The following is a 14,113-nucleotide window of genomic DNA, read 5'->3' on the forward strand; positions in this document are numbered from 1 at the left end:
TTTCACATGTGCCCTTTTGTTTCTATAAAGTGTTCATTGAAGCTGTAGAGGGTTTGGGGAAAGTACTAATATGTCACCAACTTTTCATGGCTCTGTAACGGGAACTTTCCTGACAATGGCACACCACATCTCCCTCAGTAACTTACCTTGGAGATGAGGTACCTCTGTGTCTAAAATACTTGTAGGCAGCCTCATTCAACAATAAGATGACAAGTTATGGTAAAACATCTCCAAAGGCAAAGAAACAGCATTAGAAATTTATTCAGAATATAAGAACATTTGTAAAATAAGTATTATAAATGCCTCTGTATAAATAAATGCAGTTTTTTACAATTCTATATCAAATAAACACAAAATAGCTATTTTACAGCTGCTAGGAAACTAAAAAGTAGCAACACATTTAAAGCTAATTCAGTATGGTGAAAAATTTATAAAGTTACAATGTATGGTGCAATATTAAAAGGAGGAAAAAAATCCTAATAAAACCAGTAGAACAATACTGACATGAATGCAAACTTAGTCACATGTGCTTTGCAATAGCTAACAGTACATTCAAGCTGGTGAAGACTTACACATATAATTAGAAAAAAAAAGTAAATTTTTTTTTTCTGAACACACTGAAATACAAAGTTTCGTGCACTCTGGGTACTTAGAAAAGCAAAAAGTCATTAATGGACTTAGGTTTTGTTGGCAAGAACCACCTATATTTCTTGGTTTACCAATGTATTATTTCTGCAGCATTAAAAGTTTAGTTGCTGTGACTCAAGGTGCATTGCACACTCATGTATCTTGTGTGCTGGTATTTCAGAGTTGCATGAACAGAGTTGTTAAGTTTTTTGGCTTTTTTTCTCAGGCTTGGTGCCATTGTAATGGCTACATTGGAACTACAGCAAATTATTAATATTGAAGAGTTTTCACACTACACTAAACCTTTTATTACTTACCTGCTGATCTTTTCCAGCATGCCAACAAATCAATCAGTAGCTGCTTGCCTGGGCAAACTAAACTGGTGCTCTGGCAAACTGTGGCTGCTGCTGAGGCTGTGTGATATCAGTGATTCTTTTTCATCTACAAACCCTCTGGGATGAAAATGGCTTACATTTACTGATGATTTATAATTCATTCTAAAGCACTTTCAGAGCACAGTTTGGCAGGGAAGATACACAGTAAACACAGTGAAATGGCATCAGCAAATCCTGAGGACTGAAAAAAGCACTGAGGGACGGTTGCAGCTTTTTATGCCTCTAAACCCAGGTGCCTGTTCAGCCCTGAGAGGGCAGGACTGAGAGGGAACCTCATCAGTGTCAGTGGGTGTTGGAGGTGTCAGAGGATGGATCAGGCTCTGCTTGGGGGTGCCAAGCAATGAGACAAGAGGCAACAAGTAGAAATTGATCCTGAATAGGAGGAACAAATTCTTTCCTGAGGGGGTTACTGAGCACTGGAGCAGGTTGAGCAGAGAGGTTGCAGAGTCTCCCTCAGTAGAGATATTCCAGAATCATCTGGATGCAATGCTGAGTAACCTGCTCCAGGAAACCTGGCTTGAGCAGGGAGGTTGGACCAGATGACCCCACCAGTGGTCCCTTCCAACCATTCTGTGTTACTGTGTTTTTATTCTTTCTTAATTTGTACCTACAGTTTAAAGACGGATTTAAATTCAAGTGGTACATAGAAATTTTTTTAGGGAATAAATTCTTTACTGTGAGTGTGCTGAGGCACTGGAACAGGTTGCCCAGAGAAGCTGCAGATGTTCCATCCCTGGAAGTGTTCAAGGTCAGTTTGAATGGGGCTTGAAGCAACCTAGTGTTGAGGGAGGTCTCCCTGCCCACAGCAGGGTGGTTGGAAGAAGATGATCTTTTAAAGTCCCTTCCAAATAAGAGCCTAAGAGGCAATCCAGTGTAGTTGTTTCTAGGCCTCTTCATTGAATGGTATTTCACATGGACATTTTGAGATGACCTCAAATCAGATGGATGTTTCAGATGCCAGAACTGCGTTTTTGCCACAGTACACAGTGGATATTTTCCTTTGCATTTCTTCTGAAACAAGTGTGCTCAGCTACAACTGAAGCTTATGGCAAAACCTCACATTCCTGTTGGTGAGAAACTTGGCCGAAAAAGGGAAATGCCATAGAAAGCAGCTAAGCAAAACCATAAAGGCAGCAGAAATCAAAGTGCCTCCTCCCTCAACAGACTGGTTTGCGAAAACTTCCATTCCCATTGTAAATTAAGTTCAATTATCTTGAGAAAGAGGACTGATCAAAACCAATCCCAGGATGTTACTAAGAATTTTGAAATCAGCATTAACTTGCTGTTGCAATCAATCATGCTGGCTTTGTAGATGAAGTATCAGGCTCTGGAGAAGTAGGAATGACTATTTTAAGGAAAGAAGACAACAGCAGCTACAGTAGAAAGAGATGAACACCAACTGCCACAGTTTCAGATGCAACCAGGATGCCATACTCTGAATACAAATTCCCATATTTTGTCTGCCTGGCCTAACCCAACAGTAGACAAAAACAGTTAAAGTCATCTAAAACTATTTCCTTAGTACTAGAAATGGGAGGAATAAGTGAGAGAAGTTATCATCATTCTAAATACACTTGTAAAGCTGGAGGTGCAACTCAACACGTAAAGCAAAAAGGATGAATGACTCCTGAAATCAGATTCCCTAGGAAATAAGCCTGAAAAAAAAGCAAAGCAGAGGTGTAACATAGTAGCAGGCTAGCACAGTGAATGGACTCCAGTTTGGCATGTTAAAACACACATGGAAGCTCTTTTACGTACTCTGTCAAAAATAAGAAGATTCTGAACATTACAGGTCCTATGGTAGACTCCTGTATTTTGACCTCAACAGAAATCAACCTTATCCCCATGATTTGCTTAATGTTCATTAACATAATAGGGCATCATTTGCAATTCAGTCAGTTTGATAATACAGTAATATGATGTGACTTAAACGAAAGAAGAACGTTAGCAGTAACAAAAACTAACCTAAGAAGCTGTAAGACTTCACCATTCACATTCTGTTTGTGACAGGATATCCATACATCTACACATTTATAGTTTTGTGCCTATGTATTCAATATTAAACAGGTACATTCTTAATAAGTACCTTTTTTTGGTCAAAAAAAGTATTAAAAAAAGACATTCTACCTCTTGATCACAGTAAGCCACAATAAGCACTATACATGTGACAAAAATGGCCCAGCTTCTTAGAGAAAACCTTGGCTATAATGTATTAGCAAGAAAAAACAATTCTTCCACAAAGTAGTTGCAAACACCATGCAATATAAATACCAGGAGGTCTCCTATAATTTCTTACCCACCCTTGGCTCAGACCATCTACATGGAGTGGTGAAACTCACAGCCTTTAGCCCTCTTACAAACTGTAATAAATAGACCATCATCATGGTTCTCAGAGATGCAACTACAGTTTCTTGGTATTTTTCCAAATCAACAGGAATTTTCCTACCTGATCTGCACTGTGAGCAGCAGTATTGCAAATAGGGTGCAAAAAAGCAAGGCAGCCTGTCATCCCGCCTCTCTGCAGCTGCCCATTTGGTTGATTTAACCACAACAGCAAGTCTTTCTTGAGGGTACAATATAGACTTGTGTGCAGAGGGAGCTCAGGGACTGGGAAAACTCTTAAATGATCTCCAAGCAACCAAAATGAAAACCTCTCAAAATTAATTATTTTGCTATGTGAGACTGTCACCCATGGGACGTATATAAAATGGAAGAGAAGCTGTATGAATATAGACATAACGACACAGACAATGTACATAATTATAGTATGATAATTCAGGCACTGCCATTTTACATTATGAAACAGTTCTTAAGGTTAACATTTTTATTATCCCCATGACACCTCTCTGGGATCCCAGAGAAGGTGCTTTAAGTGTGTCAGCATTGACAGTCAGAGCTTTTAGCGTTTGAAGCTCCCTAGAAGTCAGCCTTCAAAAGAAAGAAAGTTGAAATGGCACTAAGCATCCTTTAAAGAGATGCATTTAAAGTGAAGTTTCATTGGTGTGTGGTCTGGAGTTCTCTTCTTCCAGTAAAGCTATTCTTTGTTTGAGCATCCTCACTTGTGTTTCATGTCTCTCCACCATGGCCATCATTTGCGATTCCAGTTTCTTCAGCTTATTTTGATGCTTTTTCTTTGCTTTTTCATAAGCTGCTACCAAGTTGCTGTTAAAAACACAAGTCAGTACAAGGTAATTCAAAAAGCCTTGTTCGTAGCAAGTGTTACAAAAAATCCACCCCAAAGCCCCACCTTCAGAGAATTCCAAAGTTTGGGTACTTATAATCTTCCTAAAATTTACCACTGCTTTAAAATGGATTAGCTCCAAACCTTATTGATTCAAATCCAGATCAATGCTAACGTCCATGTCTTTTCTGGGGAAAGCACATACCTCTACCACTACACTGGTAAAGGAAATATGTTTAAACATGGTTCAAAGAGGCAGATAGAGGTTGCTGAGTACTGTTTGTGAGTCAGGATACCACAACATTAAACATGTAATGATTTATAAGAACATTGCATGGCCAGAATCTTTTTAGAAAATCCAGGACTGATTTTGCATTTTCCATTTTAAAAAATCACACTTACATTCAGAGGATGGCATCCTTTGCTAATTTATCGGCTGCTGGGTAGGTTCTGTGCCTCCACCCTGACTAAGTAGGAAAGCTTGAGGAGGATGTTACTTTTCACCACAAAGGCTTTCAGGTTTAATTTAAAAGAAAAACTGCATTGTGAGTGATAGGTTCCTTGCAGGAAGGCAGCTGCAGTCCACCTTATTCCTAATCCATCCAAGCACAGGGCCAGTAAAATGCCCTGAGTGAGCAATACAGTTTAACTGTGATTATCCAAGAGAGTTTACTAATGAAGAGAGTGGAGCCGAAGAAAACGGAGAAGTTTAAAACAAGGTAACAAATTCATAAATCTGAGTTTTGTTTGTTTCTGTAAGTGCATTTACTAGTAACTCAGTTAAGATTAACCTATTTCCCTACCTCTGTTCTTAACTATGTAGTTGTCAGTGGCCTACATGGGAGGTTGAATAACTCCCACATCTCTAACTAGAGCCTTAAAGACTCCATGTGTGTGAGTACAAGGATCCAGAAACTTCTCATTAAGGTAAGGGGAATATTACAGTTCATTACCAGAACACAGAAAGAAAAAAAAAAAATCAATGGCACATCCATCTGCTGGTAGGTCCTTTACCTGTTTGCCCTTTTAAGGTCATTAACAAATTCTGCAGACTGCTGATGTCTGATCTCACTGCTCTTTGTGAGCCTCTCCAAAGCACTCACTAACTCCTGCACTCTAGCCTTCAATTTCTTCTCCCTGGATCAGGAAAAAAAGAAACTATGTTCAAAACAGAAATAACACTTCAGCTTGTAAGTGCATGAACACTTGTCCTGTGCTGGGTTGACAGGCTGAAAATATTTCCCTTATTACTACTTGGATAATACAGGAGGTAGTTCTTACAATAAACTTTCCCAAACACTGATATTTATAACAGTCACCATAGTAAACTATATGATCAGAGGTACAATGGAAAAAAAAGCAAACAAACTTCTCTGTATGCATTAAATCACACGAAGAAATAAGCACAAAGATACATAAATAAAAGTTTAAGAATACCTGGAACATGCCACCTACTGTGTCTTGAATGAGATAGCATAGAAAACTACCAAAGGCACTCAAACATCATGACAAATTTTAATTAAAAATAGCATACCAACATTGCTATTAAAAATACTTTACTAAACAAATTTCTTTTTACACAGAGAACCACAGAATGGTTTGGGTTGGAGGGGACTTCTAAAGGTCATCTAGCCTGACATCTAGTAGGGACATTGTCAAGTAGATCAGGTTCCTCAGGTTGCTCAGAGCCTCATCTGACCTGCCCTTGAATGTTTCCAGGGATGGGGCACCTACCAGGTCTCCAGGCAACCTGTGTTTCACCACCCTCTGAGCAATTCCACTGATTTCAGTTACTGCCTCAAATTTACTCAAGTAATTCATATTTGAGTATAAATATAAATACAGCCTGTATTACAGTAACTATTTTTTATAGAGCCAGCAAGTCCAGTCCATGCAGCAGTGAGAGAAAGTTAAGAACAGGAGATGGGAGTCCAGACAGAAAAGGCAAGCACAAGAAATACAGAAGAAGAAAGAGCATTTTATTCTATGAAGGACTCTTCTTTCTTTCAAACAAGCCAGAGTAGTGAGGCTTAAAATCCTGGTATAGTTACTACCACTTAATTGGTAACTATGAACCAGAAGCTAATTATATGAAGTGTGCCAAAATGGAAACAAGGTACCTTATAGTATTTTTACATGACAAGTATCTCTATAAGGAAAAGAAAAAAAATGAATGAAACAGAAATTCTGGGGAGGAACAAGCATTACAGCTTGGGGATTAAACTGGCTTTAAAAAGCATTTCCTAGCACAGGTAAGCATGTAGCATGAGGCAGGTGCTTCTCCCTGGGAAGCTCCCTGCTCAAAGCTGAAGGCTGCCCCACTCCTACAGGACACTGTCACTATGCTGTTGTGGAGACCCAGGAGCCTTTCCCATGACCCATCCTCACAGCAGATAGCCCAGAGAAGAAAACCATCAGATTTGGGAGGGGGAAAAAAAAAAGTTTTTAAGAATGACATGGAGCTGGGCTCAACTGGGACACAGATTTTGCAGTATCAAATCTTACACTCATGAACTTTATGTGTTTGAATGTAGACATTTGCCTGCCCTTTGCTGCCCAGAACCACTTTGCAGTGACTGGCCTCTTCCTCCTGTTTTTGCTGCAGTGCTAAGGTGAGTATGCTGGGTTTCATCTCAATAACAAGACGACCGCTGTCTCCCACACAAGCCCACTGGGAATGAACACCCTAAAAGCCTCCCCAGCTCTGAAGAAACCACACAGATGCTCCTCGAATCCCAGCTCAGCAGGCTGCAGTTCCGAGGGTGGCCTGGCCATGGCAGCCTTTTATCGCCAGAGACAAGGAGAGTGCCTGGCTTCAGCGGCTACAGAAGGGCTTTCACAAAGTCAGACGGGGAAATATTCCAAGTTAACAGTTTATCCCAACAGACTCAGACGCTGGTTTACCGGCAAAATTGAGAAGGACATAAGAGGGCCCTTGTTGATGAAAAATCATCAGTATTCTTTGTACGTCCTTTCATTGAAAGGAACATGCTCTGTGTTTTCAAATAACACAATCTTTTTCCCCAGCAGTTAAAAGCTCATGCCATCCACCTCAAATACAAATTTCATTTTTTATATACTATCTTAGCAGTCAGCACAGTCTATGGTCAAAGTCTGTGTTCTGCAAAGAAAACAGGAACAAAAATCCATTTTTTACTTGCAACAGAACATAAACAAGAAAACATCAGACTTGGCAGAGGTCAGACCTAATGTGTTTGTGGCATGGCACTACTGATATGAAGAACAGAGTAGGGTAAATTTGGTGCTTGCCTGCTCCAGGGCCACAGCCAGAGGCTCTGGGAAGGTCAGTAACACCATGCTCAGCACATCAACCTGGCATGAACAGTGAGGCCAACAAAATAAACATGCACAGCATTTGGGTGGGCAGAGAAATCTAAAAACCACACGAGGTTGACTTAACATTATGTGCAAGAAAAGGTATGTCTGTGAAAACACTGCACACTTGGGAAAAAACCCTACAGAGCCATAGTTCACTGCCACTAAAGTCTTTGATACATCTGTTGTAACAAAAGCTGCGTGGAAAAGAAACACAGTGGAAAGACTTTGAGGAGCCTGTCATGCATGGTGAAGTTTGCTTGCTATGGTGACTGTTACCTGATAAAACAATTATATCACCTTTTGTCTGTCTTGCACTCATACCTTTCAGTCAGCGCTGTTCAGTCTGAACCTAGCTAAACATCAAGCTGTATTTCTTTACTTTTGGTCTATAACGTCCTTATCTTGCTGCTTGTCAAAGACACAGAGCCAGCACCCGGGGCCTCCACAAGCTACTTAACTTTCAGATGCTAGATCTGAACCATCTAGCTAAATAGGTAACAGTGGGTAATACTTCAAACCTATAGATGACTCAAACTTACATTTACACATGTAAAACACATGTATTCCTTTGGCTTTGAAGTCAGTGAAAACAGCACAAGCTAGTTCCAATTCAACCTTAATCTCATGGAAAACAACTGGATTTTGATTGCACATGCTGAAATATCCCAAAAATCTTCAAAAACCCCAACCCACAGGGATCTACACTTACACCTTCTGTTCCTGATTTTGAAAATGCCTATCTAAATATCTTTACTTCAAGAGACATTTCATAGTACAAGTAATACCTGAGGAGACAGACGCAGCAGCAACGGTAAAGGTACAGTATCTTGTTTTAGTCTTGGAAATGCAGATGCACAAACACCTGGCTAATGACTATTACATGCAAAAAATATGTCAGGTTTTCCCCATAGTGCTGCACCTTCTCTTTTAGTAGCATATCAGAGACCTCAGAGCTGACCAGCGAATTCTCTACCCCTTCCTTAAAATTCCATGCCTCACAATGCTAACTCCTCCCACTTCCCTCCATTTCTATCACTAGTTACCTCAGTCTGGTCAGACTGTCCTTATTTCTCTTCAAAACTGATTGCTTGGTTACACAGTGAACTGGACTGATAATGAATGCTGAGCTGCTATTTGTATTCCTTTAATACAGAACAGGGTTAGCTGTCTTATGGAATTTCTAGCACCACTTCACTGTCCTGATTGCTCCTTTAAATTAGCAGGATTTGAAAAATCAGGCACTGCAGGCTTAATATGGCAGAATATTTTAAAACAATAGTCATAGTCACATGCAGCATTTTTCCACTATGAGATGTCAAAGCTGCAAACCAGAGAAGGAACTGCATTTGAAGTGACAACCATATGAACATCCTACAACAAGGATCATCATATGGCTGTGGCACAGATTTCTGCTGCCGGTCTTCCAGAGTCGAGAATCCAAACTCACATGGAAGCTTACACACCAAATTCACACTGCAATTGTGCTCCAGGGCTGTAGTATGGACTTGTATGGATCCCAAAAAAGCATTTATATGTGTATTTTGATGGGAAGAGGGAAGGAGAAGAAACTATTTTTTCTGAGAAAACAATTTCTGTGAGCCCCAAACTCACACATCTGTGGGACTGCACAAGTCAGCACAGATTTTGCTCCCAAGAGCTCCTCCTCCAAGTGGCTACTGCAGCTGGAGCCACAGAAAACACAGCCATGACACCTTGGGTGCACAGAGGCAATGAGCAGGTATTCCCAGAAGAGGGAATGGGCTCACTTCCAACACAAGGGCTCTCTGCTGCGGGGCACTTGAGAAGTCAGCTAGGGAAATCCCTGACTGCTCCCTTTCCAGGGAAAAGCTCAGAATGAGTGTATTCAGAGGCTTACAGCCTATGCCAACATCCGCTAAAACAGTATTTTCAGTGAAACACATAATATGCTGGTAATAAAGACTTTTGTTTTGTATTTTCACAATCAAAACACTCAGTGGGCAGTTGCTAAGTGGTTTTCAAGGGTTTTTTATTTCAGACTTAAAGGATGACTGAATAGGAAGGGGATAACTGGTGTTTTTTGGTTTCAAGGTTACCACTGCAAAGGGTGGGGAATTCTGCCAGAGCCGTAAAGGAAACTATGTAACATTGGGCACATTTCTGCAGTTTCTGTCAGTTTGGCCTCCACACAGTGACACGGTGTTTGGCACACCGTGTTTGGGACACAGCAATGTAAGCAAGGTCACAAACACCTTATATTTTCCCTCCTGTCTGGGCATTTCCAGACATGTTCAGGTTTCACATGCTAGAAGTCTCCCCAGATTTTCCTGCCCTTACTCATTTCATTGAAAATTCCCCACTGCTGCAAACAGGAAGCTGCTCTTCTCTGGCATGCAAAAAGTTGATTTTTCTGTGCCTGCCTTGGAGTGTACCCAACTAACTCCCCTTCTTGTGAAAGCACCAGCTACCATCCCCCCTGCCCTGGGGTCAGGAGCACCACAGCTCCTGCCAAATCTGAAGCAAAAGAGGAACAATGAGCTCTCTCCAAATCAAGAGGTGAGAAAGTTTCCCACAGCCGGGCAGAGGAGCCCTGCCATCCCTGGGGCCATCCTTTTACTAATCAGGGTGCACTGCCTGCCACAAGCAGATCTCTTCAAATCCTGGCTCAGCTGCCGGAGTGGCACCATTGGCTTCAGCTCAGCACCTGCCCCTGAGCTCTGCAGACACAAAACCCTGAGGCAGCAGCACCAGCAGCAGCCGAGCAGCCAGTCCACTGGGACAGAGGCCAGAGGTTTCCTGGGAGAAAGCATCCACACAGGTGGGGCTTACCCCAGGCACCTGGGGCTTGGGGAGGTAGGAGAGGCACCTCCTGCGTGGTGGTCCCAAGCGATCTTCGTGGTCCCTGCTTGGAAGGGGAGGCACACACCTTCAATCCCACACTTTGCTCCTAACTCCCTTTCCTCATACCCTCCTGTTGTGAGCCTGGCATGATCCCTCACTGACTTTTCCAGTTGAACAGGGTGACACATGATTGTTTTTTCTAGGCATTTGACTCCTCTCCTCTCAGGAGATAACAGCTGGACATTTAAAAGGAATGCAGATAAATTCTCTTTTCATCAGCAGTTTAAACTAACATTCTACATCAGTCTGGTATGCAGAATTCCCAAGCTAATTCAAACGCATTCTTGCCTCACTGGTCTGGGTTGGTCTGCTAAGGAAAAGAACTAACATATAACTTTTATAAAGAGGCAACAAAGCAATGCCTCACAAATGCCAGGAAGGTATTAAAATCATTCTCTTCAAATGCCATGCCTTCCTGTCTCATCTCCTCGGGATTCACTAGGCTTGAGAACAACTGTGCTGACTGCTACCTGTGCAAATGGAGCTTTTTCTGATCACAGAGAAGATGAACAGTGCTTTAAGAAAACACTTTGCTGGTATAAAATATTGTACTGCCTTTTTTTTTTTTTTTTTTCCCTCTAAGTCAGATGCTTAGAGCAGATCTCCAAAACCAGACAGTACCACACGCATGTGTTATACCACCTGCGTGGAGAGACAGGCCAGGTGAGGTCCTGGAAACAGCAGACTGGCAGCAGAAAGGGAGAACAGCCCTGCAGGGAGACAGCAGCATGCCTGCCACACTCACTGCTCAAACCTCCCACCCAGCTTTGCCAGCCCAGCCTGGAAGCTCTCCAGACCTGGAGCTACTTGGAACTCCCTGTGATGATTATATCCAAGTGCACAGCAGCTCAGCAGTTCAGATAACCACATAGTGGTAACGAGAACTACTTATTCCATGTCAAAAGTAGAGAAAAATTATGGCTGGCTGTGGTGCATGTAAAAAAACCTACTCGAGGTGCTTCTGAGGAAGCATCTTATACCACCATGAAACACTTCCCTTCTTGTGAGAAGGCTTCTCCCAGTGGGACTCTCCAGAGGGATTTGCAGAGGTCGTATCTCCTGAACCCCTCAGGCAGCAAAGGAAAACCACAGAAGGATACAACACAGTCACAAAAAAGATATCTCTGAAACTTGCAATGACTGCAATCCATGCCAGTGTCTGGCTTTCATATATCTCAGAGTTGCTTATCTTTTCATTTAATGGATATGATAATTAAAGGACAGAAATAAGCAAATGTAACTGACAAAAAGAAACTGAGGATGCATCAGTAGCTGTGCAACAACAAACTCTGCCTCCCTCTCCCCTCTTTTATCCACTATGTCCGTCCTGTACTTTGGTCAAAGAAAAAGAGGATTTTACAAATCAGTAAAAGTCTTAAGAGTAATTTTAAATCTGGATCATTACAATATGATGTGTTTTTGGTATTTTTACTTCCACTGTACTTCCACTTTACTTCAGACACAGCCTGACCGATGGTCAAGACAGGCCTGAATTTCAACTAGGCTTCCACAGACTTCTGGATCTTGCTATCATGAAACTAAGGCTGGCCCTTGAAAACATACCAAGCTGAGATGCCATCACATGAAGTTTATGGAAGTTAAAGTAAAGGATGGTGGCTTGATCTATCTCTCACTGACACTGTGTCAGGAAATAGCCACTGCCATGCCTTGGCCCAGCTTTCTCTTGAAATGGTTCCTCTCTGAAAAGAAGTTTGGCATAAAACAAAATTGCAATCTTCAGACAAACATAAGGACCTAAGACTGCTATGAGTATTCCTGTGTCTCAACAGATACATAGAAGTTATTGCAATAGCATGAATGCTTTGTGTCCTACTAGAGGTACCTGTAGCTCCCACTTCAAGAGATGCAGGACCACAGCTCTGTGCAAAATGCTCTTTTTATTAAGAGCAAAAGAACTGTTTGCCAGTCTGACTGATTACAACTCCTTCTCCCTCCCCATGGCAACTTCCCTATTAGTAGCATCACTCAATATGTTCTCTCTCAGTTTAAAAGTCATCAGACATGGTAAATACATAGCTGCTTTGTTGTCTTGCCAGATGGAAAGTCACTCTTTTGTGAGGGAGATACTGAAATGCGTCTAGACTGACACAATTCATGTAACCCGGTACAGTCATCGAAGATGGTAACTTTGTGCCAAATGATGATGCAGCTCAGGTCTGAACAGTCAGTTTAGTTACAAAGTGTTTTGCCTGCCATGGCCCTTACCTAGTACTGCCAGATCCGTCCTGGCCAATCATTTTAATGCTTATAAGTGATTCTCTAAATACATAAACAAAATACAACCCTACAGAGACAGAAAAGATATTAGCAATTGGAAATACAAGGAGAGACTGCAGGAGGACCTCAACTGACAAAGCATTTCTAGCAAGGCCTAGGGAGAGGGAGAAGTTTCAGTCTTGCCGATTTGGCCATTTTTCACAGAATGCAAGAATTTACCGGAAGAAAAAATTAGTTACATCACCATTATCACCACCCTGCTAAAGCAAGGTGGAATTCTTCCTGCCTCTCTAATCCTTTCTGCCACCTCTAATGCATTCACCTGCATTAGTGCAAACCCTGGTATGTGCCTACTAAGTTACAAGCTCACATCAGTCATACACAGCTCTCCCTGCCCTGCCACAGCAGAGCAGAATATAACAGCAAGGAAAATAATGTTTTAAGATCTCCCTAAGAGACTGTGTCGTGTGTCTGATTTTCGGTATTCAACCAGACCCTCTCATAAAACTGGCTTCTGGTACAATCATCAAGGGTGTCAGTGCCAGGCCATGAGGCTACTGGGAACACATTTTTGCCCTCACAAGAATAAAGTATTTCCTGCCAACAAGCTTGTTTATTGATGTGTCAAACTCAAGAAAAAAGAGGCTTCATGTCTAACTGAACCACTCCATCATTCCACCAAGAAAAGAGAGAGGGGAAAATAAAACTGTTAAAGACTCTGGCAGAAAGTATTTATGTTTGGCTGGAACAGGCTCTAAATTAGTGAGCTCAGACTGCAATACCAGAAATTTATTAACCTAGATGTAATTTTTACAGCTCAGAACTTGCAGATAATTTATATTTCTACTAGTTAGCCCAGCTATCATGAAAAAGAAAAGTGATTTCTGTGAAAAGCTGGTAAGATGGGTTTTCATGCTGAAGGCTACTGTGGGAAACCCTGAGTTGTACTAGAACAAATACATTATGGAACAGTAGATGAAGAACTGCTCCTGCCTTGAATTTCTGGTGATGGGTACTACCAATGAAAACTTGATCAGCTTCACAACATGCTTTTGGATTCCAAATTTGCAGAAAAATCCACATGTGCAGAGAGAAGCCAGCCTATCTCTGTGGATGAGATTGTTCTGCTGCATGGCCATTTGCAGACTATGAACAAATAAATGTTTTCAAACTACATCAAAACCCAAAACTTAACTATGTCCTGCTGTTTTATTTGCATTTCACTCTGCTTCAATTAACGGAGAAGAACCTGACGATGTAGCAGCAACAGAGGACAGAATGAGAAAGCTGCAGAGGGGAGAGCTGCCAGGGCTTTAGTCTCTGTAAAGACAGGATGAGGAGGGGACAGGAAGCAGGGCTGCTGATTGATATTACATGCTCTGACAAACACAAAGACTCAAAAGCAGGTCCATTAATGCCTCTATCCTTGCATTTGCTGTTCCCTATACCAGTG

At 41.6% G+C, this 14,113-nt stretch overlaps 1 protein-coding gene across 3 annotated transcripts in view; it reads right to left on the reverse strand.

Annotated features, from left to right (window-relative positions):
- Positions 1 to 245: 245 nt before the first annotated feature.
- Positions 246 to 14,113, reverse strand: part of MCC (MCC regulator of WNT signaling pathway) — a 193,743-nt gene continuing 179,875 nt past the window's right edge. For all 3 annotated transcript variants that reach the window (XM_050328372.1, XM_050328373.1, XM_050328374.1), the window contains 2 exons: positions 5,218 to 5,340; positions 246 to 4,184 (listed from right to left, as the gene is read on the reverse strand). In XM_050328372.1, the coding sequence (XP_050184329.1) occupies positions 4,004 to 4,184; positions 5,218 to 5,340 (304 nt within the window). In that variant the 3' untranslated portion in view covers positions 246 to 4,003. The remainder of the gene's footprint in view (positions 4,185 to 5,217; positions 5,341 to 14,113) is intronic.

Source organism: Myiozetetes cayanensis, unplaced genomic scaffold (assembly GCF_022539395.1).
Source record: "Myiozetetes cayanensis isolate MyiCay16 unplaced genomic scaffold, myiCay2020 scf4, whole genome shotgun sequence".
Taxonomy (NCBI): domain Eukaryota; kingdom Metazoa; phylum Chordata; class Aves; order Passeriformes; family Tyrannidae; genus Myiozetetes; species Myiozetetes cayanensis.